This window comes from Liolophura sinensis, chromosome 1 (assembly GCF_032854445.1).
Source record: "Liolophura sinensis isolate JHLJ2023 chromosome 1, CUHK_Ljap_v2, whole genome shotgun sequence".
NCBI classification, from domain to species: Eukaryota; Metazoa; Mollusca; class Polyplacophora; order Chitonida; family Chitonidae; genus Liolophura; species Liolophura sinensis.
This window is the reverse complement of record NC_088295.1, coordinates 54,973,987-55,001,471: the sequence shown is the minus strand read 5'-3', so window position 1 is coordinate 55,001,471 and position 27,485 is coordinate 54,973,987. Positions and strand designations below refer to the sequence as shown.

The window sequence follows — 27,485 nt, the reverse complement described above, 5'->3', positions numbered from 1 at the left end:
GTGCTTCCCTCAAAGTGAATACTGCCTGAGAGGTTACATTTAATCTTTATTTCTTTCTTTAAATACATATATGTGTAGAAAACAAACACAAACAACATTTCCCAGTAACACAACTCTTTTAACTTTAACATGTAACTAGCGTATTTCCCCAACATTATCAGTGTTAGTATAACCTGGGCAGCCCTACCCAGCCTACCCAGCACCAGGCAGCCCAATGATAGAGATTACTAGGTACAATGATTGGAATTTTCCAAATCCCAAACTAATGTGAAACATAGGGAAGAATGTTCATATGATGCTGTAAAGTACTACTTTATGAACAAAGATGATCACAAACAAATGAAAAATAACCATACAGTACAGGGCTAAATAACTTCTGTTCCTAATTACCACGTGGCAAAATATTCTTACCAGCGAAATAAGTTACAGTTTGCTCAAATGCCTCTCTTTCAGCATGAATAAATATCAAACATGCATTTGTTAGTGTGTATGAATAAAAACAATTCTTAAATTAATCAAGAGCATTACTAGTATGAAAGGACACTTGCATTTAACACTATGGTATGAAAAATCTAGAAACAGTTTTACATGACAGATGGCGATTTAATATTATCCTTCGGAGATTAAACCACCTTTGGGCGCACCACTGTGATGAAAGGGGGAGGGAATAGTGAGGTACACAATAGTACCAGCTAGATAAGCTGTTTTTACAGCATGGTTTGCTCTGACACATTTTGTATAACAGCATCAGTGAACAAAATCTAAGATTCCCATTCCATTAAAGATTGTGAAATGAATTAAAAACACAAAAAGTAAACCGTTAAAACACATATTTCCCCTGAAAATTAATATATAGCAATTTGTAAGCAATGAAACATCGCTATTACCATTTTCACTGCCAAAATGCCATGCATTTTCTTATTATTTCAATCACTATTTTTGGATAGAATAGACTGTAAATTACCAACAGTTGCACAATTAACCAACAGTAAGCTACATAAGGAAAATCTACTACTAAACAGTTACTTTGCAGTAAACTGGAACATCATATTGCATTAGATGTGAAATTATGATTTCATGTAATGGCTTAGGGTAGGGCTGAACAATGACCAGCAAACCTTTTAAATAAGTGCCACAGTGGATCAACCAAGGTTTTGCCTGGTATTTCCGCTGCACGGACTATATTAATGTGATGTATTGACTTGTATGTGACCGGAGTTAAACAGTATGTTAGTTGCAATGATAGAATGAGTGTGTATACTACGGTGTGTATACTACATGTATACTGTGTACTGTTAAACACCACAATGTAACTGCAAGAGTTTGTGTTAAAAATGGTATAGATATATGTTGACATTGCTCATCCATTTTAACCTTGGGCTTTTTCAAAAGCTCTGTTTCACTTTACACATTTCTCATGTTTCAATTTTTTTCACATTTAGACAAACATTGATTATTTGCTTGAGGATGTACATCATTTTACATATTATTTATCTTGCTAAAACATGGGTATCTTTTCTGAACATAGGATCTGAAATGCTTGGTTGACAAAACTATCTGTTTTTTCCATGCTTCCTTTTCTATCTGTGAAATTTATTTGGTAGGTTATTTGCTATTTACTGAAAAGAGCCATATTTCATACTATTGCTATTCTGATGATATTATATGGAGTACTATTTTGTTGGTATAAAAGATATAGAACATAACAGATAGAAATCAGCAAGTTTGTCACTGTACAAACAGAAATTTGATATCATTTACACCTGTCTAGATGCAGTTAGTGGTATGGGTTGATTTCATACATAATATTGTGGGAAGTTTTTCTGAAAATTAAAACAGGTTAACAAATAGAGAATTTTATCATCTACACTTTAACACTTTAATTGCAGAGATCCAGTGTCAAATATCAGAGTTAAATTTCTTAAAAAAGAAATATATTACTTTACATGGTAAAACAACCTCTTAGACTAACAGCTGATACACATACTCAGGTTAATTAAGCTTATTCAGTCAGATCAATATAGACTAAGACATTCTGTTTCATTCCCACCTCACACTGGAAAGTTGTATAGACGAGTCTAGGTTTTGGTATTGCATTCAGTGTAGCACATCAAAATCATGGTGGCACTCTCCCTTGCTTATACAACTAACAAGAGGGAAATGTTTGATAAATTCTGTCTTATGCCAGTCAGGGCCTTTTCTGGGTGGCAACAAGTTTAATTTCACCGTGTTTTGTGCTTTAAGTCATTTGGGTAAACACAGTAAGGAAAGTCAGTGGTTGAGCAGACTCTGTATGTAACAGGCATAAAACATTGCTGTTGTTGGCAGAGTTTTTTTCTGTGTACCTTAACGTGACTTGCATCATAAACTGGAATAAGACAGACACAAAGGCCACATGAACCACAGTTCCTTCCATCATTCAACTTCAAGGGTGTTCCACATGTCCAATACCGTACACAAAAATTGTGAATGGCTAAAACATTCTCCTCAGTCTTTCTCTGTCTCATCCATTTGTTGCTTAATTTCTCTTTCGAGGACTTTCTGCCTATCGCAGAATCCTAGACGACTTTTTCCAAAGGAGTTTGGTCCAGCAGCTGTTGGGGTATTTCTGAAAAGAAAGCAAGGGAAAGAAATTTTCTGATGATTACCTGCGTGAAATGGCAGGCTTCCCTAATTTCAGGAAGGTGTCTCAATGCCATAGAAAGTCTTTCAAATTTTTTTCTTACACGTCCCAACTTGTTACTATCATGAAATCAGAGTTCAGGGCTATCTGTAATATTTCAGCCATATGGGGCAGGAATATATTTAAACACTGAAATAGTCAATGGTTTTTCGATGTGATGAGAACATCCAAATATCAAACAAAAATAGACAGACATTATTAAAACCAGCTAAAATAAGGCAAACATGAGTTAAAATTTGAAAACCAAATTGATACCTTTAAAATTTATAATCTAGGATGAACAAATGAAAATGAAAACTATATGTAAACAATGTGACTGCCCAATAAGTGCCTTTTTTTTTGACCGAGAAAAAAAAAGTTGAAATAAACCTTAATTCCCAAGCAAACAAACAAACTTGGTGAGTCAGAGTGCTGTGTACAGCATGTGTGCCTCTACAAGCAGTATTCAAAGCACATTACTTCCTACATGTACCTGCCAATGTTTTTCATTCTCATTTTAGCCTCAGGTGGCATTTCTTCTTCACTCTGCAACACAATGCACAGTTGTAAACATTTCAGTAACAGCTCCCACTATACAAACCAAAAATAAAAGTTCACAGTTTTTTCTGTGGCATTATTTATTTATTTTATTTTTCCATTTTACCTATTGAAATTTTCTGTATTTACCACAAACAGTTCGAATTATTGCCTTTCAGGAATTATCAGACTTGTACATGTACTATTATAGTGTTACAATAATCCTAAAGTTTAGAAAACTTATTATGCTAACGGCTTTCTAAGTTTAAGGAACTTTATTGCCAGCTTTCACTTTCACAAATACCAAGCCACTAGGAATTGTGACTTCAATGATAAGTCAATTAACAATTTGCATCACTTTGTGGAAGCACCTATATCAAAAGCAACCAAACATGTTTACTTACATCATCTTCGTCGTTGAATACACTTGCTACTTTGGCAGTTTTCTTGAGGTTCACAGCTGTGTCTTTATTCTAAATAAAAGAAAATACAACAGTTCCATAAAATATTATGTCTGTATTTAATTGATTGGTCTTATTTTACTGATTTATATATGAACTTGGTCTTGTTAACCTGATGAGACACACACATCAGTATTATACACACAGTAAGAATTATCCATGCCTATTTATCTGAATTGACATCCTGATACACAAAATCAAATCTACACTTCACTTTGAAGTTGGAACTCCTTTGTTATCAAAGTTAAAAACACAGTCCTGCTGTGTCATGTGAATGGTGAAAATGTTAAGCAACCTTTGTTGACATTAATTCACTGATCAACTGTCTCACCCTTTTCCAGATGCACAAATCACACCTCATTCCTTTAGGAACTTCTCAAGTTCACAAATATTCAGATTCTCAATCTTCTCTATCCTTCCTCCAGTCTAAATTACATTTCATGACACATTTTTCAGACACCCATGTTACAGTGACTTTGATCAACAATAGTTGCCTAACATTTTTGACCGGTCACATGATATAGTTGGACATTTTCTACCTTCAACAACAAAAGAGTTCCAAGTTGAAATCCCTCTATAAAGTTAGGAGATACACACTGTTCCGTTGCCGATTTCCCGTGGAAACTTTTTGCCTCCATCTATCAGCCTTACCAATTAATTTCTCTACATGGATGAATTGTGCCGTTAAAACTTACTTTATGACACCGGGTTCATAAGAAACTCTGGCAAAATGACCACTTGTTCTGAAATCAAAGCTGATTTACAACTCGTGGCATAAAACTACTGTAATCTTATCCGCTTTCTCATCAGTCTGGTTATGTGATTGGTTCAATGATTAAATAATGTTTAAATTGGCTGCAGGATTTTTCATGTCATCGGTGAGGAAGGTGAGTTAAAAACGATCCAAGATTCAACTGATGACCAGCATCAAAATGAGATGAGCGGCTGAGCTTCTGTGGTGGCAAAGAAAGTAGAAGTTTAAATCTGCTGTGGTGCTTTAACAGATCTTCACATATAACAATTAAATATTTGACAGGGCTAAAATAGCACCAAAACAAATACATGTAAATCATACAAACACTCTTTCATTTAAATTATTTTGGAGCATACAGGTGTACTATATTGTATTAATTGTATTAATTATTTCGGCATGTTAATCAGGTACCAGTACCCACTACCCATAGTGCTTTCATTTTTCCAGATACTGATGTTATATGACATCACAGGAACTTTATGAAAAATCTGAATTATAGTTGCTACTTTAACTAATTTGAATGTTGGAAGAATTCATTAGAGAGAAAATGATATACAAGCACTTATCATATCACATTCAAAACCCTATATTCATGAATCAAATACAATAAGAAATCAACTGTAAAACAGCTTTCATAATGTTGACACGACATGAACACATCCAAAATAAACTAGATGAGTCACCTGTAAGTGTAACATTTCACCTGCCAATCCAAGGGTGAAAGAAAACCCTTTCAATCATGTTCTAGACTTGGCAACAGGCCAAAGATCTCGCATGGAATTTTATTGTAATTGACAAGCCATGTTGTTCAAAAGACCAGATCAGCATAATCAATTTGATACTGTTCACAAAGGAGAATTAATGCCAACAGCATTACACCTATTCCAATATAAAGAGAGCTACTATAAATTACACTTCACACATCTGGGAAGAGGTCAAATACTTGAGAACCACTTAACCTATTAAATATGCACTGGCCCATGAAAAATAGGCGTACCTAATGTAAATGACCTAAAATTTTGGCCCAACAATACATTTTTGAAATAATGGCAAATTAAGGTATAAAATACCACTTTTTGCATTGAAACTACAATTTGTCCAGTGGTTTGTCACCCTACCTTCCAAACTAACTTGAAACACCTTTCTAAGATCAATAAAACTCTCAAAATCAGCCAATATAAGCAACTTAAGTCACTGACAAACTTTTAGGTGAAATACAGTTTACTGTGTGAATCCACAGTGCAGTAATGCAAGTGTGAAACTTTGCTGGTTGCTTGATTTCTTTTAAATAGTAAAACCACAAGTTGGAACAGTGTCTGGACATAAATATAGTCCTATACATCACAAAACGGGATTGATTTACTAAAGCTGTGAAAATAAAGACTGAACAAAGTATCAATAGGATATCTCATACTGAGCCCAACAGTGGAGAGTCTAGATTCTGAAATTAAAGGGATACAGAATCGATTCTAACTGGCTGGTGTGAGACATAGGCAAGTCCAGGCTATGCCTAGCCTAAGCGGAATTTTAGGTATGGCATATTTATTCAAGGACGACCAAGGCTGCAGGAAACCTTATTTCCATGGCCAGTCAATCAGCAACGATTCCGTAATGCTTTATTAAGTCCAGGCTATGCCTAGCCTAAGCAGAATTTTAGGTATGGCATATTTATTCAAGGACGACCAAGGCTGCAGGAAACCTTATTTCCACGGCCAGTCAATCAGCAACCATTCCGTATTGCTTTATTAAGCTATACATGTAAGATTCCTTTAAGAGCAGCATATTATGTACATGTAGACATTACCTGAGAAAGGTAAGTGTATTAATCAATCAGTTTATTAATTTTAAATATTTTGTTTTTTTTTTGTTTTTTTTTTGTTTTTTTCCCAACTTGGGAGTCAACAGACCTTTATCAGATGTCTGGGAATTGAATGAAAAAATCTATGATCCATTCGCAATTTTTTGAAACTTCATGTTTCATAGGAACCAAACCAGACATTTATAAGCTTTGCCACCTAAATTTCCTTTATTTGAAGTCATGTTTGAATTATCATCACTGGATATGAGAAGTGTCTTCCAAAAAATCAAATGGCCAAAAATTTGTTAAAAGTCTAGCAAGTATTTCTGTTAAAAAAAAAACATTTGACTTTGATGGACAAACAACTCACTGGTTTTGATGACATGGATAACTTGACTGGGTTGACAGGAGCTTTGGTTACAGAGTTTTGGCCAGTAGTTGGAGGCTTGCCAGGGTTCCCCAGTGATATGGAAATCTTCTTTGCTGAGGGCCCTCCCGGACTGGAATTCATGGATAGGGAAAATTTTTTCTTTTCCACTGGTTCACTGTTGACCAACCCGCCATCTGATTTGCGTTTCTCCCCTGTGTGAGTTCTTTCCCTCGTTCCATGTTGATTTCCCACAGCACCATCAGCTCCTGATCAATTTGAAAGACTGGCAAATTTGAAACGTTTGTAGACTTTGCTACTCACCAATCATCAGAAAAGGCAACTGTGAAAGGCAGAGAAAAGTAGAAGAAAAACAGGAAACAGTCGAAGTTTACCTTTTTGTATTTCAATGGATAATACTGTTTTGAATTAAAATTAATTCATTAATAAATCATACAGATAAAAAGGCTAACATACACTGAATAGTCATGGAGCAGAGAGAATATTCATCTTCACCTTCACATACAAGTTTATGCGACAGAGTTATGAAATAATAATAATGTTTATATTCAATTGACTGATGTTTGATTCTATACTCAAGAATATGCCAGTTAAAAGGGAAATCATCGGCTACACTACACTAAATACCTAAAAATGTTCTTGACTTAAATGCGGTCGCTGTGAGTTCAAGTCCAGCTCATGCTGGATTCCTCTCCGGCCGTATGTGGGAAGGTCTGCCACCAACCTGCAGATGGTCATGGGTTTCACCCGGGCTATGCCCCGTTTCCTCCCACCATAATGCTGGCCGCCGTTGTATAAGTGAAATATTCTTGAGTACGGCATATAACACCAATCAAATAAATAAATATATAAACCTGCAGTTCAAACCAGGGATCTCACTGGTCAAAGGCTAATGGATTACCAGAAGAAGATATTAATGTGCTTGTATGCACATATTTGCATGTTTATACTTCGGAATACAGAAAAGAGACATGAAAATTGGCGGTCTTGAAAAATTCTGAATTATACTGTATACCAAAATTCATTTGACTGGTTTCTTTTTGGGTGCAAACTAGTCTTAAATAAGTCATACTTGTATGATAGCATGCACCTAGCTGTTATATGATAAAGAATTTGACGTGAATGGTTCAGTTTCACTAGCTTTACAGGATTAGAAATGACCTGGGTATGAGATGACGTTGGAATGAATAGGTACACAGTGGTTTGAGAATTAAATTGCCTTAGTTAAACTTTGAAACAAGTAACGCTTATAAATGTATACATATGCAGATATATCTCATCAGCGACGCATCGACTGCATTACTGGTGTCAATCAGGCAAAAAATATACCATTCACTAAATGACACGCGTTCACACACACATACAAGATAGCTTTTTAGAAGAAAACGTCGGAAAACTTGCTTTCTCATAAACCCACGATATTTGGACTTCCGATAGCCCTTTTGAACAGGAGAAAACAACGTGCAGAACACTTGGTGTTAGCTGAATGCCAAACTTTAGAGCATTATACATAGATATTTCCAGCGAATGGGGGCACAGTTATTAGATTGATACCGTGCTTCAAGCTGAAAAATGTCGTAAACGCTAAAAAAATGGTTGAAATCTGTGGAACTTTACCAGTTTCAACAACAACGATTGGTTTCGCCGCCATGATCTATTGATTATGGAGCTGTTTGTTAGTTTATTTTACTTTGCAGCTCATGTTCAAAGCTAGTATGCTAGCAATTTAAATATTTAAACACCACATCCCAACTTATTTGTTTAGTGAAACAGTCACAGTGACTTTTAGCACTGATGTCTTTTTTAACACAAAAATTATCCAAAAATGTGTTGGTAAGTTACAAATTAATGACAGCTCCCTCACTGTGATCGCGCGTGGGTTATAGTTGGTGACATGATGTGACATGTGCTGTGTTTACATCCATCTGGGAATTGTTTATGATTGACATGTTGACATTACTGAAAGCAAACGCGTGAACATGCAGAGGTGGTGATAATTTGTTACCACTTACGCCCATTCAGGTAAAAAGAGAAATTAAATTTATACGATGACATGTCACACACTTCAATGGTTGCCTGTGGAGCTGTGAGAAGTGAAGGTGTTTGACTATATAGTGATCAAATCTGTATTGAGAAGGTACACTGTCTGGACTTAAACCAAATAGGCAACTCCTCATATAGCCTTGTAGAGCTGTAGTGTACTGTATATCCTACGGTAGAATGTGTGGAACATAGTCTCTGAATCTGGAGAACAGGCCTAAGTTTATGAATTCATGTTTAAAGTAACTGCATGTTTAACAGTGTTTATTGCCCAAAGTTACACATAAAGTTCAACAAATAAAACAACGTGACGATATGCGAATGCAGAGGGAGATTTGGTATATCATATCTATCTTTGCAAGGTGTGGTCACCATAATATTCTTGCTGGTAAGTATATAGTTTAATATTTATTTATTTATTTGATTTATAATTTAGGACCTTCTGAGATGAGCAGTTGACATAACAGACAGGCTATAAATACCAATCATTTCATTAACTCACATGAGACAAGGCAATAGTTATATGCAATTTATAAAAAATAATTCTTGGATAAAGATGTATGTCTCTGAATTTAAACTTCTAAAACTTTTGGGTTTCCTGAGGTCAGATGTATCTATAATTCAACAACGTTAAGTGTAATAACTCCATGTTTTATATTGACTGACAAGGTAAATGTTAGAATGTTAAATAAGGAGAGAGATCATTTAGCTCACTGAATCAGTATATCTGCAAATTTGTTTCTTGACCAGTATATCTTGCTTTATACTTTCAACATAGCACATCAAAGGGTCAAAATAATCCTTGTCGGTAAGTGAATATACTTAACATATAAACAATATATAAAACAATGAGTGATTTAGGTTGACCTAATTCACTCACTATCAATATCTAAAAATGCACATCATAAGCACAAAAAGGCCTGAAAATGTTATTTGTGATACCAGTATTTAAGTTTTTCTGATAAGATTAGTCCAACTTCACCAAATATTGTCCCTTTTTAGTTGGACAAATAATTCAATATCAGGCAATATGTGTTTCCCGGAAAATGACTTTTTACAATAGGACAGGACTTAATTAGTATATAATGTTGTTTTGTATATGATCTCTGTGTGTGTGTGTGTGAGCGGGGGTGGGGGTGGGGGTGGGGGTGGGGGGAAGGGGGTCATTTCATGATTTGTTTGTTGTGCTGAATAAAATAGGGAGAAAGGTGGGGTAATTAAAAATCTGCACATTTTCTGACAAATGTCACATAGTATGCATACACTTAACTGTGCGTGATTGTCGTTGAGGAGCTGTCAGTGAAAACTAGCCGTTGTCCTCATACGACGGCAGCCAGCATTATGGTGGGAGGAAACCAGGTCTGAAGGAAATCCATGACCATCCGCAGGTTGCTGGAAGACCTTCCTACTTACAGCTCTAGCAACATATAGGGTTTGCTTGTTATACCACTCTATAGCTTAACTTAGTCTGAAGACTCTTAAGCATGTATTTGTGCTCTTTGTGTGAACACCATAAATGTTTTACTGGCAAGCATTGAATTGCAGTACTCTTGTGCGCTTGTATTGTGCATATCAGAGCAGTCATATCAACAGGTCAAAGAAACCAAGCAGAGGTCAGAATTAATTGTGGTCTGACTTATTTCATTCAGTATCACCGACAAATCTACTTAAGTAAGCCGTCAGTAAAAATATGTTCACTAAAGGCTACCTGACCAAGAAACGTTTTACTGGGCCTTTGATGGAATGGTTTTTTTTCTTCTCTCTCTCTCTCTCTCCATGTTAATTTCTTTAGTATACCAATATTTTTTTTCATCAGCTAGAATGATAATAATAATAAAAAAATCTTAACCAACTGAAACTATTACTTTCTGACAGAGTGAGGTTACCGCCAACAAAGATTTTTTTAAAGTTGGCCTAAACCACAGCCAAAACATCATGTTTACCCCATTTGACCTAAAAGAGAATAACTTATGTGTAAAATTATGTGTAATATTTATACCAACCTAAATCATATTTGTGTTTTGCTTTGTTTCAGAGACCTATTTCCTCTTCCAGGATGGCCAGCATAAGATGATTTTACTGTGTTTATGAGTGCATGTGTCAGATGAGCAGAGCATCATGTTTACAAAACACTGGGTGCCCGCCCACTCACAACAGTTACTTATCGCAGGGGACAGGAAGGACATATTCGGGACATCCACCTCTAAGCTGAGATACGAAGGCTTTGGGTGAGAACCAGTGGTTTGAATTTGCCTTAATGTAGCTCTAATCCTACAATGAGATTAAATTAAAATTAGATAAATAGTTCTGTGAAATGTCATTTCAAAAATAATCTATCATTTTACAAAACATTTGCATAAAAATTAGACATTTATTTGTTTATTTCTTAACTGGAACTTTTCTTACTGAAATCAGTGATCTCTCTGGCTGTAAGTGGGAAGGTCTGCCAGCAGCCTGCGAATGGTTGTGGGTTTCCCCCGTGCTCTGCCCGGTTTCCTCGCACCATAATTCTGGCCGTCATTGTATAAGTGAAATATTTTTGAGTACAGCGCAAAACACCAATCACCAATCAAATAAATAAATCAAATAAATCAGTGATCATAAGTCTCACATTAGTCGCCGCCTTGTAAAAATTCATGAGACACAATGGCATCACCATGGTTTTTAATCAAATAAATAAATAAAATCAAATAACTTCAAAATACATCTTGAATTTAGCAAACAAGTCAGGATAGTATCCAAGACAAGTTCTACATCTATGTGTCACTTGGTAGTTGCTTCAATGTCACTTTCGCGTTTTGTTTCAGGGATGATCCAGACAGGCTGAACACTAATGACATATTGAGCAAACTGAGTCAGTGTCAGGACAGGAGTTATCTCCCCTTAGTCCACACTGGCTGTGAGTGTTATAAAGTGGCTGTTGGAGACAATGGAAAGAAAGAAACCCTCAGTGACATTTTGAAAGAAGATTCGGAAAGTTCTTCATCATCAGAGGAAGAAGGTGAGGAGTATGTCAGAAACTGATCAATTGATTAGTTATTGGAAACACACTTTAAAGAAACCAGTACTTCCACTGATCAGTTTTATACAAGTAGTGTTAGACTGAAAATTGATACGTTCATTGTGACTCAATATTTCGACATTGATTATAACATTGCTATTGGGTGAAAGTATATCATCATCATCAGGTGGCATTGTAAACGCTGAAGTCCTCAGTTTACACTGAAACTGTTTAACACTACTGGTGTAGCAAATATTACATAGAGCTGTATTCTATACCTTTGACATCATATTTATATTTTTATATATTTAAAAGGCTGACAGAGTGGTGGTTAAGCCAGTTTAGACATCACTGATTATGTTGAAATTGGCTATTTCAGAACAAAACTCTCATGGTCACAATCTTGTTATTTAACATTTTTCAAATAATACATGAAGAGTTCAGACGCAAAAACAGATAAACTCATTTCAGTTTTTCATTTTGCATCAAATTAAGTTTAGTATTTTTCTGCTGTTTTGGGATTGTAGAAATTATGAAGGTAGGTGTAAAAAATGTAATTATCACAAAGTTAGCAGATAGAAAAAGTTCCATGAATGCAATTTTTTTCAAATATTGGCATGAATGGTGTTTATCTGCTTTTGTGCCTAAACTCTTCACATGTAAATATCTTCTTCATCAGGAGCCAAAAACTATGCGATCTGAAATTTATTATTCATTGGCTGTGGAACAGACATTTTTTCTTCTGGAGTTGCCTAGCACATAGTGGATTTGTAAATAAAATATAAAATTTAGGTGCGTCAGTTTGCTACACACATAAAGCTTATGGCCATCATATCAGTGAGAAATCCTTGTGGTTCTCATTAAATATTAGTAGATCAATCAGTCAGGTTGAACAGGTGATGAAGAAGTGAAGACTGCGTATGAAATGTCACACTGATATAGAATGGATCTTGTTTTCAGATCTTTCCTTTGAATATATGATAGAAAAACTTGATTTTCAAAGAAGAAAAGCGGACGTGACAGTTCAGCAGAAAACACTGATTACCCTGATAAGAAGTTACAAGAGCCAAGAGACATTAACCCCAGAATCTGTTCACAAGGTATTAGTCTATATGACCAGAGTAACAACTACTAATCACAGAATTCACCAGTCTTTGTAGAGTGTGATTCTTATTACACATGGTGTGAGCGAGTGGTCAAGATGCTCGTCTTTCAACCACAAGAACACACCTCAGATTTCCTCACTCTCCATGTTTGTGGGACCTTGGTGACAATAAGGTGTAAATGACACCCGTGCACTGCGGTCCACCAAAAATCACTTGTCTTCCACCAGTACAGTGTGCATGTCTGTTTATTACATGTGGAAAAGTTTCTCACTAACTTTACCAAGGCCAGTAGATTAGGCCAGGGACTTAGGTTAAAATTGACCGCCACGGTATGATTGAGAAATTATTGAGTTGGGTGTTAGGTGTTAAATTATCAAATCAATTAAATCAAAAAAAAAAATTCTGTATTTATGCACAAATGTGTGAATCGCTTTTTTGTCTGTTTAATTTCTGTAAAGAGCATACAATGAAATACAGTTTAGACAGTAATTTGGTAATTTCTGTAAAAATCTTCTACAGATTAACCTTGAAAATTCCTGCTCAGAGAGAAATTGCTTGGAGGTGTTAGCCTGCCTGTGTGTATTGTCCTGTTACATTGACAAAAGATTGCTGAGTTCACATGAGCAAACAAAGGAGATTGGTTTTATGCTTAATCTGACACATTGAATCTCAGTGTGAAATGGAAAGGAAGGTGTATGTAGGGTCTGTCTGATTGTGGTTTGAGTTTAACCTTCTAGTTTCTAACATATCTTGTGTTGTTAATTTTATCTTGAATGATTCCACATTTAGAAGACTTTTTTTTCAGTTTCTGTATTTGTGTTGAAGTACTGTACATGTTTTCTACTTTCAGTTGATTGCTTACCTTCACACAGAAAACATTGTCATGAGAGAAGCTGGCTTGATTCTCCTACAACAGTGTTGTAACCATGGTAACAATGTCCAGCTGCTCATAGAGTTAGGTGTACTGAATGACCTTACCTTGATCATTACATCACGAGATTGTAAACCTGTACACGCCATTGCTCTGGATGCTATCAGAAAAGTAAGTTGATTGAAAAGGAGATTTCATAATGTGCCAGTGTTATGATTTTGCATTGTGCCTTGTACATTTAGTCTCTACTTGTGCCTATATGGGAATGGAAAGTATTTTTGTTTTTTTTTTAGATTTTTTTATAGTTAAGATATGCTAATCATGTCCAAAAATAATGAAGATATTAGTAAGCAAAATTGCCAGTTCAGGAAACAAAAGTCACTTAATCTGTATTCTTAAAAAAATTTCTTTTACCTGTCAGTTGGATTTTCTTGTTCTTTCAGAAGTCACTTTGCATAGTGCATATTTGTTTGATTTTCTGTACTGCTAGATAATTGAACACGCATCTCTAAAAGAAATATGGTGGGAGCCAATCCAAACTCTTCTCCCAAAGCTGCTGACAAAACTGACCAATGAGAAGCGAGTTGATGTAAAAGTGGCAGTGCTAAAGATACTTAAGATCTTGTCAAATGTGGAAGAAGGGGCATCATGGGTAACTGGCCAAGGAATGCCTGTATTAGCTTCAATGAAGGATAAAAATACAGATATCAAGGTAATATCATATGTAATTTAATACTCAATATCTGGGTTTTTAAGGGTTTAGTTTGAAAGACCTCTACACTGTTTATGGGCCTTGGTGACAATCATTGGTCCACAATGCTCTGGTGGACATTTCTGTAGTCATTGACAGTGGTCTTCTGCCAATATGATGTTCATATCATCTGAATGCCACACAGAGAAAGATTGTCAGTAACTTGCCAAAGGTTGGTGGTTTACCCCAAGCACTCAGGTTCCCTGCACCCCGAAAACTGACCATCATCAGGTTAGTGAAAAATTCTTTGAATAGGGTGGCATTAAATACCAATGAATAAATAAACAAAGAAATAAATGAAAAGCCTTTACATTCTGAGTTGATTTAATTTTAATTATTTGGTATATTTAAAGGCATGTATTATTTTCTCATTTGGAGATGCTATTTGCATATTTTCTCTCTGAATTCTGAATTTAAAATTACGTTATCCGCAGTAGCCTACATGAGTAAATCTACATGAAGCAATTTATCTAAAATCTAATGTAATTTTAGGAGTGCTTTGCAGAAATACTGACTGGGTTGGTATGTCATGGCAACCCAGCTACAGTTGGTAACCTTGATAATAAAGGCGTCTATGTTGGGCTAGACTTGCTGCAAGCTGGACCTTGGTAAGCCAATCGTTTTCCACTGTGGGAATGTCCTTACCCTCTAAGTCTCATTTAAAAATGGCCTGACCAAAGGCAAGTTGAAAACTTATTTAACCTTGAGGATTTCTGCTGTTTTATAGTCACCCAGCTTTTTAAAAATTAAATATTTTATAGTAGTTTGATAAAATAAAAGTGCAAGAAATGACAAGAATAAAGAATTATGAAAAGATGTATATCTTAAATCTCATTTAAATATCTGAAAGACTGATAAGTATGGAAACTTGGATACATTTTTCATACAGTTTATACATTCTTTATTATTTACAGGTGAATTTTGTACATACCAGTCAAAAACAAATTCTTGCAGATTTTGATATCCTGAGTTGATATTCATGTGTTTTCATACTTAATATACATTACTTCACCTATTATGTCATGGAATGAATTATACACGAGGAAAATCTGTGAAGACTTGACACTGTTTCTGTAACGATCAATGATTTCCTGTTACAGCGGTCCACAGGTACGCTCTCTAAAGCTGATTTGTAATCTGATTAACACCTCAGCAGGATTAACAGACGTGGTGAACGCTAATGTGGTACCCTATGTGCTGTCTGCCCTGAGGGACAGCAGGTGCAGGTATGTGCGGCAAAGCACTTTCTTAAAATCTAGCGTACTTGTTTGGCCTAAAATTTCATCCATGACTGGTAAAGTTGCTTGTTTTGCCAAATACTGGGAGTTCTGTTGATCTTACAAACTTAAGGTGTTTTGAGATTTGTTTGCAATGTAGGCTATATACCTCTGGGAAAATGGTTCAACACCAAAGGTAATATCTGATGATGTTTATTTCCTTCTAATATATACATCCTTGTACAGATTTTAGAGAAATCCAGTATTTGTTTTAAGAAATGTTACCTGGAATAGTTTTATTGGTTAAGGGAATCAAGTGATCTGAGTGTTTTCACATTTACCAGATATGGTTGACTTCATAATACAACAAAAACTACAAGTACATTCAATTTTTAAAATGGTTTCCAAGGGTTCCTTTCTTTCTGTGGCTACTTCACAGTTCATGAAAAGATGTTTTAATACTTCATGTTCAAACTTTCTGGCACTTGTCAGTGGTATAAAATTGTATTAATGTACATGCGTGTGTATGTACCTTTGCTTGCAAGGCTTGTATTAAATGTAATTTAACTTTATTAAATAAATTAACTATATCTAATACTTTAGGAAAGTGAAAGCTACTGCAGCTGGTGTTTTGGGCTCTATCCTATCAACCAGAAAACCAGGCCAGGTCAAGGACATTCTCAAACAAGCGTGGGAATTCTTTGAAATTTTAAGCAAAGATCCAAACAGGGAAGAACATGCTGGGATAGTCCACCATGTTGGGGACCAGCAGATAGTTTACCCTTTGAAACTAAAATCTGAGCCACAGGTGAAATTGGATGTGGGTCTTGAAAAACTTGTGAAAGTCACAGTGGACTTATTGTGTCAAGAAGGTAAGAAATTTGTGTAATTTGCATTCTTCTATCATGAAAGGGGGCAAGACGTGGTTATGCTGTTGTGCACCTGCCTACAAGGTTTACTCTCGCATCCACAGCAGTGAAAATATCTAAATAACACGCTTGTAAATACTGAATCATGCTTCATGATCCAGAACCACTGTCTGTCAACATCCACAATATACATATGCTGAGCAGGTTGTTCTGTTGTTCTAACATACTCTGATTTTGAGGTATTATCAGGCATAGTTTTCACAATTTTGGCCAAATGTGTTGTTAACTTATACCCTATACCTTTCCATGACGTCTTTCACCTTGATATCTGCTGGCCAATCCCACAGGCAAGTAATACTGCTGCCTTACTGGAATGCTATGCCCAAAGCCAAACCCTAATTCTTCTAATTATTGGGACAGGTATTAGTAGTGCTGAAACCAGAGTATTGCATTATATTTCTTTCCCAGCTTTTTGGAAAAGTGAAAATATGGATATGTTGTTCATTAGATGGAGTAACCATCTGAGAAAAAAGAAACTAAATATTCCTCTTGCATTTACATTTGTACTGGCTAAAATGAGCAGACCATGTGTCCCAAAAATTAGAAGAAATAGGGGAATTGTCTCCTTGTTCTAACTTGTTTCCTCCATGATATTGCTGAAATATTGCTAATGTTTATCATTAAGAAAAAATCTTTCATTAAGTCAGTGGAATGCCATGGCAAAAACACCAGCCCTGGTATCCCAAGTAGCAGTATTACCAATACTGGGCCATCCACTATTTTGACTCTGCCTTTATGTAGAGTCATAAAGTTTAAGAAATTTCAAGATTTTATGTGTTTAACAGGTTTTAAGCCTGGTATATATATATGTATTTAAGTTACATTGTTGTGTTTATAGGTTGCATAGAGAAAGGTCCATTAGGCCAGCACCTCAGTGTTCACCTTTCTCCAGGTGTAGACAAGGGCCTCACAAAGCTGTCTGCCCTTAGAAACGCTGTTAACGTCTTGCAGGTGGTATGCTGCCTCCCCTGGACTAAGCCATACATTTCTAGCGGGTCTCAATACCCTGGTTCAGATGTGGCAGCTGATACTTCATCTTTGGCTGATAGTGAGTCCAGACGGTAAGTAATGGCCAGCTCATGATTTGTTAGGATTTTTACTTTCTTCTCGCTTCATGTGTATTTAGAACAATAGAACTGCATTTATAGTGATTTTAAAGCAAACTCAAATTCCAAGGAACAATTGAACACTTGATTAGTTGGTAAGTAAAATGTTATTCTTTAATTACTACATGTATACGTGTGCTAATTTGGTACAGTATTATAAATCTTCTGTAGGTATAAGACATAGGACATATAACACATAACAGGGACCTAACCTGACTGACAATGGTTATTTCTCAAATTGGTAGATTTATTATGTAAAAGAGTGTAGAAAGTTGAAACATGGTATGCGATGAAGCAGTGATGTGCAGAGGGCAAAGAACAAAGGTTAAGAATTAAAATATTATGTGTTCTCTAAAAGAGACAAGGCACGTTCATTTTGTATACTAGTACTCAAACAAACTAAAATTCCATTGTTTCTGATTATACATTATTTCCTGGTCTGTTTCTATTATCAGGCTGATGCTGTCTCGTGTTAATCCCCAGCAGACTCAGCTGGTGTGGGATGTGTGCGGGACTAGTCTGGTGGATTTCCTCAGGATTTACACTCGAAGATTTAAAACGCGAATGGAGAAATATTTACAGAAAGCAAAGTCATTTGTAATGGCAGTCCCGAAGATTATGTTGCAAAAGAGGACAGCATCGGCATCATCAATTAAAGCCATGTTTGAGGAAAATGAACAGCTCTTCATAATGTCTTTGATGGAACTTATGTTGACGTTTGCTTATTGCTCCTGTGAAAGTTTCGAGAATCTTGGCGATAAGAAGTACCAGACATACATATCACAAAGTTCTGTTCAGAGTGAAGTGGAAAGTGTTAAAAACCCAACAAGGCCCCAAAGTGCAAAACCAACACCCTTGATGAAGAAATCCCATCAGTCAAAACGTAATCGACCAACAAGTGCACGTGTTACATATGGCTGTGGTTCAAACCAGCCAATTGTCATCCCTGTTGCCGGAGAAGAGGATATGGCTGACCAATCAGCAGGTGTGTCATGTACTGAAAAAGCAAGGTCAAATTCGCCCAGAGGGAAGAATTCAAAATGGAGGTCATCAACTGTGGTAGAACAAAGTGCAAACACTCTACATTCAAGGATTGGTAACAACTGTAATATTCTTGACAAACATCACATTGACCTTATGAAAAAAGTAAATGATTCACAGAGACGGTTAATGAGGAGGTGTTTGTTTGAAGCAGGAGTCTTTGAAGCAGTATCACCATTAATTCTCTGCTCTGATGTAAATTATAAGGTGAGTGTATTGGCTAAAATGTAAAAAGTGTTTCATGTATTCACTTTTTATGTTTATTTACATGTATATTGTAGATACAATTCTGTTTGTTCGACAAGCTGTTTTAATAACAATTTGATTAGCTTTGTACATCAAATACCATCTTCTCTCAACAGCTGTAATCCTGTGCTTCCATAGACATGCAATTTCGTTTGTGTTTGCTTGTTCGTTGGTTCTGAAAATGGGAATAATGGAAATACACTGAAGGGTTTCCATAGACTTTGTGCGATTGTTTAAGAATGCATCAGAAAAGGGTTTATTGATCAGAAAAGGGGAGCATTATCAGGGTAGTAGAATTGTTTAGGTACATCTAGCTGTCAACACACTGGCTGTAGAAACACCATAATGAACCCATCAAACAGTGGGCATGGACTACCAAAAACTTATTTGCATATCTCTATTATTAGCATTAAAGGAGTTATGTCCCCTGATGCATCTGAATTATTCCCAATGTTTTCTGGGTTTTTTTTATTAACTGTGTTGTTTTTACTGCTTTGTTTTACATGCTACAAATACACTGTATCTATGCCAGGACAGATTGACAGAATTATTTCACCCACATGGTCACCCACCCTTGACTTATTCATAAAAATGTTGCTCTCTAGATAAATTAATGATAGTCCTGGTTTTCTTTCTAGCCATGTGACCCTGCATTGTTTACTACTGGCATTAGCCTTACTGTTAATGACATTATCTCATGTAGTTTGAATGTTTGAATGATAGGTCTCTATTTGGGTTGAATAAACAACTGTCCAATGTTACTGGTGGTCGCAGTCATATGATACATGCACACTTCCTTCTGTCTATCAAATTTTTCACTATCTGTTGTAATACTCCCCATTGTATGGAGTATATTTTTGATTTTTGATAACCATTTGACTAATCATTTGACTAAAGATTGTCATTGTAAGTCTATGCAGTACATGCATTGCCAGCCAGTTCGCTGTTAGGATAAGCCTCCACATGGCATTGTTGTTATTTACCAGTCATGTATGGTCACATGATAGGGATAGCTGCAAAAAAGGATTTGTGATACCCCTGCAGAGAGAGAGATAGGGTGCGACTGTCTTGGACGTTGTAATTCTGGTTTATTGTGTTTGGAAAAGAAACAACACAAGTGTGTTTGAACTTGATGGTGTCTATGAGTTTAGTGAAGTGAGTGCTGCCCAATGAAATCCACTCGCAGTGACAGAAAGCGTCGCCTGACGCGAACTGGATGTAACACTGTTGGTAAATGTTACTTTTTCTTTATGTTCGTATGTCAGAATAGGGTTACTTTTATGTGATAACAATTCTGGTGGATAATTTTCCAAAGTATCTGTTGTAGGTGCTGTGTATTCAGATCCTTCGCTGTTTAATCCAACCTTTGGGGGAGAAGGTTGTTAGCATCTCCCCAGGGGACTTTGAGAAGCCAAAGCATTCAGACCGTCATAGCCCACCCTCGTGCTTGAAACAGCGGTTAGTTTTTTGGTCATAATAATGGATGGTTATTTACAGTAATTAGTATTCTTCAGTGATATCTGATGTCTGAAATACATTAAAATAGTAATAATAACACAGAATGCTCATTGACAACAGATACAACAGACACTTCAAATAGATTGTATATGGGAAAGTCTGCCAGCAACCTGCAGATGGTCATGAGTTTTCCGAAAAGCTCTACCTTGTGTCCTCCCACCATAATGTAGGCCACCGTTGTATAAATAAATGTATTTTGGAGTGTGGTGTAAAATTAGAAAGTAAAATACTTCAGATTGAAGACACAGGAGAGAGCAATGAACTTCTGGTTAAACATGCTTGTCTTTTGATATGAAACACTTGGTTGAGATTCAAGCCTGACCTTGAACACTAGGTAGAGGTTCAATGTCTGTTTGTCTCGGGAACTCTGGTTTTCCTTCACACACAAAAAAACTGACTGCCGTCACCAAATTGAAAAATTCTAAAGTATAGCATTTAACAAGAATTAAATAAATAAATAGATAAATGAATAAATCAAAATCAAAACAAATAATAAATGTTACCTGATTTTGAGCGTATTTATTTTCAGACCTCAGTCAGCCTGTCCAGGTGTGGACCGAGAGAAACGACTGAGAACAGCTATGCAGAGTATGTCCCCATCAGTTGCTACAGTAATTGCCAAGGCTTTAGATGCAGATGGTCATAATATGCCCTTACAGTTAGTGGCCAGGCATAACACACCTGTCAGGGTCAACAACCCAAGTACTAGTGAGTACAGCAAACAGACTTTGCTAAATTTGTGGGTGCATTAATAGTGATTACCCTGCATTTGTGCCGTATTTTTTTTTTTTTTGTAGGAAAAAGATGTACTTATAAAGTATTACAGATTTGATTATATCATCATACATCAGATAGTGGTAAGTTTAGAGGCATGTTTTATATGCATTATGTAAACCTCAAGGCACTCTGAGAGGGCAAATCTATAACTACTAATTAAGGAACAATACTTCGCATATATGTAATCATTTTGCATCATGCATTGGTGAAGAATTTAAATTCTGACATCTAGATCACATATTGGACATACTGAAACATATTGGATTGGTGCTTCTACCAGGGCCAAGCTGTAGAGAAAGTACCTGCCTTTTTTTCCCCACAAATTAGCTGACAGACAGACAGACAGACAGACAAATAAATGCTGGTAAATCATCTCTTACAAAGATACATTGCTATATGTGTGTACCAAAAGCATTATCAGAGCAATATAAGTGTGCATATATTCAGTGTTTTTATTTTTGTTACCATTATATACGTGCAAATTATTTTTGTTTTTGTTTTTTTTCAGTAGATTTACCAGCGCAAGGGGACCCAACCCAAACTGAAATATGTAACAAACCCAAAGTTGATGTGACTCGGCCAATAGCTCACCAGTGTCGCCTTTGTCTGCTGGACAGTGTAGGAAGTGATCTCCTCACAGGGCTTTTCAGTCAATCCAGAGCTGTAAAAAGACACACACTGCTCCTGCTAGAAGATCTTGTTCATCATGGAGATGTGAGTGCTTTTTAGAAATCAGAGTTATTGTGAAGTCCAACTCAGCATCTGCAAGTTTGTCAAAGAGGTTAGATGTTCAATCACTGCTAGTTTTCCTTCTCTGAAAGTCATAGGACTGATCATGTGCCAGAGAAGGTCAGATGGTTTCCTCTAAACTCTAACCTGTTTATTCCAACCTTATACCTGAACAGCATTGTATTAACCAAACTATAATTGAGCATATTTAAAACATCAGCCTAATAAACTCATTTTCAAAAATTAATATGGTTTTGAAAAAGGAACTGTGTATTTTTGTCTTAACAGTTAATTCTATGATCTGTTGTGATTATTTGTCCAGGTGTCACTTCATATGACACTCTCAGAACGAGGCTGTATCCCTAAACTAGTGGACTTTCTTCGTGTCAATGAAGATGATGATCTCATGGAAATAACAGGTGTGATTACTCAACAGCTTTTAGGCAAAAGTAGTGTGGAGTTTCATAAAAATCCTTGCATATGTTAGTGGGAGACAATAGTTTAAAAGAATTGACATAAGTGCACCAAGTGATGAACTGTGGCCGTGCACATTTTGATCTGTTTCAACCCTTCTTCCGAAATAACTATGGTTCTATTTTTTGTTCTCTTCTCTGTTAAGCTCTAAATAAAGTCATGCTTAAGATTTTAATATTTGTTTGTACATTGCACTCAGTATAATAGGATAGACCAAGTACATGTACATGTGGGCCTGTCATTCAGTGAGGCGGCACCATAAATATGTGGGCATTAGGACCAGCCTGCTAGACGACCCAAACAATGTTGAAAAAAGATGTTAAATTCTCAAACAGATAAATCAGCAAATGCCAGTATGCATGCATCTGATGTAATCTATCTCAAGCAAACAAACCATACTCGCTACTCTACAGAAACATGATCAAATCCACATATTTTTAGTACATCTTACACAAAGTTCTCTGAATATGCCTTTGTTGAATGTTTAAATGTGTATAAACCAACATGATGTTGTATTCTAGCCCTTCTCTACTGTTTCAGCGTTAATCGTAACACGGATGCTTGTAGCCAGTGATGTGAGGCTGAGGAAGGTGTTTGATGTACATGGAGGCTCTAACTTGCTGATGGCTATGGCTCGCTACACCAAAGGTCTGCTAAGAGAAGAGGTAGCTCTTACCCTCAAGACTGTTAACAAAGGTAAGATGTTTGGCTTTTTAGCTAGCTTAAAGGAAGTAAGGTGATGTGAGACTGTCAGAGGTAAGGTTTCTGGCTGTTAGCTTTCCTACGCAATAAGGTGAGGTATTAAAGGTTTGTAGCCTTTATCTGGCCTGTATTCAGTAAGGTGAGGTATTGTCAGAGTGGAGAAAGTCATATCTAATTGGAGAATGAAATCTGTATATGAAATGCTATTTTATCATTATCAATTTCTTTACACCATTGAATTTATTTTCATGACAAATATGAGTTATCAAGCAACATGAGTAGAAAGCAAATGTCTAAAAAAAATAAACAAAGAAACAAACAACAGTCTGTCAGAGGGTACACCTTGAAAACCGGAGGTAAGAATCCTATTTTTTTTTTGGTTTGGCATCATTTAATTATTTCCCTTGATATTCCAGCTGCCAACAGAGGGCGCCCCCAGTCAGCACCACCTGGATCTCCGGTTGACATCTGGGAACAGGTATTTTTTGTTTTCTATTTTCATGCACAAAGATTTCTTTTTTACACAGCACTGACATTTATACAAAAAAAAAACCCTGAAAATTAAGAGTGTGATGATATGTATGTAGATTTTAAAAAGTCAGATCACTGTTGGCTCATTCATCTAAAATGTTAAATGTGCAATGACCCATGACCAACAAAAAATATAAATCTGCCTTGTTTGGGTGCAGCTTTAGGCCAGGAGGTTTGTCTCTCCAGCCCCATGATTTTCTCCACAAGTAAATGCCATTTTACAAGAGCAGGGTTCTGGCTTAAACCTTAAACACCAGAGTAATAAATAAATATATAAAGAGAAAAAAAAAGCGCATAACTTAAAAAAAAAAAAAGGGAGCTTGCTAACAATCTTGCCATGTGTTGAATAAAGTGAAAATTGGTGGAGTTAGCTGATGTGTATTTTAATAGTGTGCCCATTCCTTTATGTTTATGTGACCATTGCATAAATATTCACACGATGTTTTTCTGCGTTGACCCTGTTGGCTGTGTATGCAGATTGTAGGAGCTGTCAACTAACTGTGCTGTCTGATTTTGGTAACATTCTTTGTTGTTGTAGATAAACAAAAGATGGAAGCAGGAAGACAAAGTATCTGAAATTTTACAGCAGTGGAACAAGTAGATGTAATTTTGTGTTATTAAAGGTACATGAAGTCTGTCATTGACAACTGCTAGACCATGTTGACTTACATTACGGTGACATTGCTGTAACTGAATTTATTCATGTATAAATACACTGGTGGGCTGCTTTCACCAAAAATTTAAATATGGGAGTTTGAGTTCTTTTATTGATGAAGGTAGAAACAGTCCAATTGTATCATGTGACCGTTAAAAAATGTTAGGTAACTATTTTTGATCCATTTGGTCTGTCCCCCACAAGGTTCTTTTGAAACAGGGATTATCGTTGACGTCACCACTGCAAGCTACTTAATTTGCAGACTGACCGCTGGGGCCTTACGAAAACTGTATTTTTACCCCCAAACATGAAAGGTGAAAAATTTGATTGCACTGTCATATGTTATTAAACATCATAATATGCACATTAAGAATCAAAACCAACTCATTTCATGTATCCTTAAAGAATGATTGACATTCATATGTATACTGTAACGACAGGGCTTTCTGTTGTTACTTCTGGCTGCTCTCCAACTCTAAGTATTAAAGTTGTTGGTCTGACATATCAACCGAGTTCTAGTTCGATTTATATTTAGGTTATTGTTGTACTTGGAAAACTTGATGTTTGCTTGGAAAACACATAGCAACATTTATAGCATTGCGACTGGTGTGTATACTATCTGCTTGTGTTCGAGTAACAAACATTTCAAACCGATTTTAACTCGACAGGAAATACCTAGCTGTAGGCTTTATTCTGTCTGGTTTCCTTCTTTTCCCCACGTGTAGAACAAGGACTGAAATGTTGACTGCCATCTTGTCTTGACCCTGCTCACATGCAGCGGAAGTGTTGCCATAAGGAATGACGCAATGCAGGAATCCCTCATAGTGCGAAGGATTTTGATGAGTTCAATGCGAGGTCATGGCCCCTGACCTTACCTTTTAGTATAAATATGGAGCCTGAGAAGCTTCAAAGTCATGCATTACATCTAGATTTATTATTTCAATAAATGAACGTGACTTTACTTCTGGGTGTATGGCGCAACATTTTTTGGGGGGTCTGGGGCATATGCATCCCCCTCAGCAGATGTCACCTTCCTCCTAAAGAATAAACAAAATTTATAAAATATTCCTACAGAATACTAGTAAACAGACTAATTCCTGAGAAAGTGAGAGCAATGAATGCTAGACTCAGTTACTTGTATATCAGGAATGCTTCTAAGCTTTCATTCAGACAAGGACAGTACTTGTGGCATGAAAAGCAATTTCAGTATTTAAACTGCTGAATAATACTACGTTTGTCTTCACAATGGTGAGACTATATGGCTAATTTGCACAGAAAAACAAACAACAAATTATTATTTTAATATTCATGTAGGCCTACCACTTGAATGAATTCAAAGTTTGTATTCACTCCAATAAAAATAAACTGGTAACACAATTCAGTTGATTGCTTTTAAATTTTAAGAATTTTATTCACTTAGTACTAAGCAACTGTTTTCTTGCTTCCGTGACAATGTTTAATTCTTAATTTCGGAATTTCAAATTGATCATCATTTAAATAAAGCTTTAAAATAACTGAATTATTATTTATTCAATCCAATGTTGACTGCCGTCTTGTCTTGACCTTCCTCACGTGTGGCGGAAATTTTGCCATAAGGAATGGCGCAATGCAGGAACCCTCCCAATCGAACACGCTCAGAGTGAAGGATTTTGATTAGTTCAATGCGAGGTCATGGCCCTTGACCATTTAGTATAACTACGGAGCCCGCGAAGCTTCAAAGTCGGCAATTTCGGGAAAAATATCAAAAACAGTTTACTTCAGGCTATCCGACCTTAGATGGCACAGCGACAGCTTAGTGCGGGTGATGGCCACCCCACTGCAAGTTGAATTACAGTGCACGGTTTGTTACTAGTATAGAAATATCGATACATCAAGCACATGGCTAATTATAATATTCATGTTAAGTAGATCATTACGACGTCACCAAATTCGGTGGAATCCCAGTTGTGCATTTTACTGTCTACCATATAGACAGCGATTACACTGGATTAATAACTTAACATTTATACTACGAGTACCATGCGAGTGAAAGTTATTAACCGACTACTCACCATACCAACCTTGAGATCCTTTATGAGTAGTTTACCTCAAACAATACGTGAAGTGTGAAGTCGGAGTTTACCCAATCTATTGTTACCCCCACCAAATCCGGTGGTGGATGTTGATGGACTGTTCCTTGGGGATTCCCTAGGAGTGTAGCTGTTCATAGACTGACGTTTGAGAGAGAATTTAGCTGTTGACAACTTGTTAAAGCGTCACCTCGATTCCCGCCAGTGTTCCTAGAGATCACGACAATTGAGGACGAGATGATACTGAAGAGATGTGTTATTTATGTAACATGGACTAAACATTCCACCAATTTTGATGTATTCTGTTTTCTATTCTAGTAGTAAACGTCTCAAGCTCATAACTACATAGGCCTGTTTATGACCTTGGAAATCAGCTACATATGGAGATGCATATTATTTAATCTGAATTGAACATACCACCTATTATGGTGATATTAGTTTCCATATTTAGCTTATTATGCATTGCCTCCTTTTGACTATATTAAGAACTGGAAGATTACAGAAGCTTACCTTTCCTATCTGGTGCCTGAAAGATGATAGAAACACTCAAGGATAATTTAACTTTTCGTGATTCGTTTATTCCACTCGTGTGAACTGCTGCTTGTTAATTTCATTGTAATAAAATGTTCATCTATAACTGTATTCCTAATCTCTGTTTTCTATGAGTCTGTTGTTTCTTTAGATCATTATACTGTTTAATATTTATTATATCATCCAGGAACCCTGTAGGTTATTAGCGTACCTTAAACTCTAATGTCAGTTCTTCCTCTGGGATCTTATGTTTGGAGATTTATTAAAGAGTGAGTGAGTGAGTGCTTGGGGTTTAACGTCGTACTCAACAATTTTTCAGTCATATGACGACGAAGGAATCATTAGGGTACATGTACGTGTAATGTGCCTCCTTGTTGCAGGACGGATTTCCACCGCTCTTTTATTTAGTGCTGCTTCACTGAGACGACTTACCGAAGGCAAGTAAGCAGCCTCGCCCGAGCCATTATACTGATACGGGTCAACCAGTCGTTGCACTATCCCCTTCATGCTGAACGCCAAGCGAGGAAGTTACAACTTCCTCTTTTAAAGTCTTAGGTGTGACTAGATCAAGGTCCCGAAGCGAACGCTCTA

The 27,485-nt window shown here is 36.3% G+C and overlaps 2 protein-coding genes across 3 annotated transcripts; one reads left to right on the top strand and one right to left on the bottom strand.

Moving 5' to 3' along the window:
• Nucleotides 1-29: 29 nt before the first annotated feature.
• On the bottom strand, nt 30-8,251 carry LOC135462142 (PEST proteolytic signal-containing nuclear protein-like). Its single transcript, XM_064739518.1, has 5 exons — nt 8,218-8,251; nt 6,583-6,848; nt 3,604-3,672; nt 3,156-3,208; nt 30-2,608 (listed from the first exon to the last, which is right to left on the bottom strand). Exons 1-5 carry the CDS (start codon nt 8,249-8,251, stop codon nt 2,488-2,490), a joined length of 543 nt encoding a protein of 180 aa, XP_064595588.1. The 3' UTR covers nt 30-2,487.
• A 240-nt stretch (nt 8,252-8,491) lies between these two features.
• LOC135482020 (uncharacterized) lies at nt 8,492-24,308 on the top strand. Of its 2 annotated transcripts, none has more exons than XM_064761835.1 (18): nt 8,492-8,622; nt 10,676-10,868; nt 11,448-11,641; nt 12,602-12,741; nt 13,598-13,789; nt 14,109-14,330; nt 14,862-14,977; nt 15,470-15,595; nt 16,190-16,458; nt 17,354-17,576; nt 18,077-18,869; nt 20,236-20,366; nt 20,956-21,134; nt 21,715-21,917; nt 22,255-22,351; nt 22,947-23,102; nt 23,525-23,586; nt 24,178-24,308. In XM_064761835.1, the coding sequence occupies exons 2-18, from the start codon at nt 10,759-10,761 to the stop codon at nt 24,238-24,240; spliced, it is 3,276 nt and encodes a 1,091-aa protein (XP_064617905.1). In that variant the 5' UTR covers nt 8,492-8,622; nt 10,676-10,758; the 3' UTR covers nt 24,241-24,308. The 2 variants fall into 2 exon arrangements, with proteins under 2 accessions (XP_064617905.1, XP_064617904.1); XM_064761834.1 differs by having other exon boundaries at nt 21,712-21,917.
• Nucleotides 24,309-27,485: the final 3,177 nt, after the last annotated feature.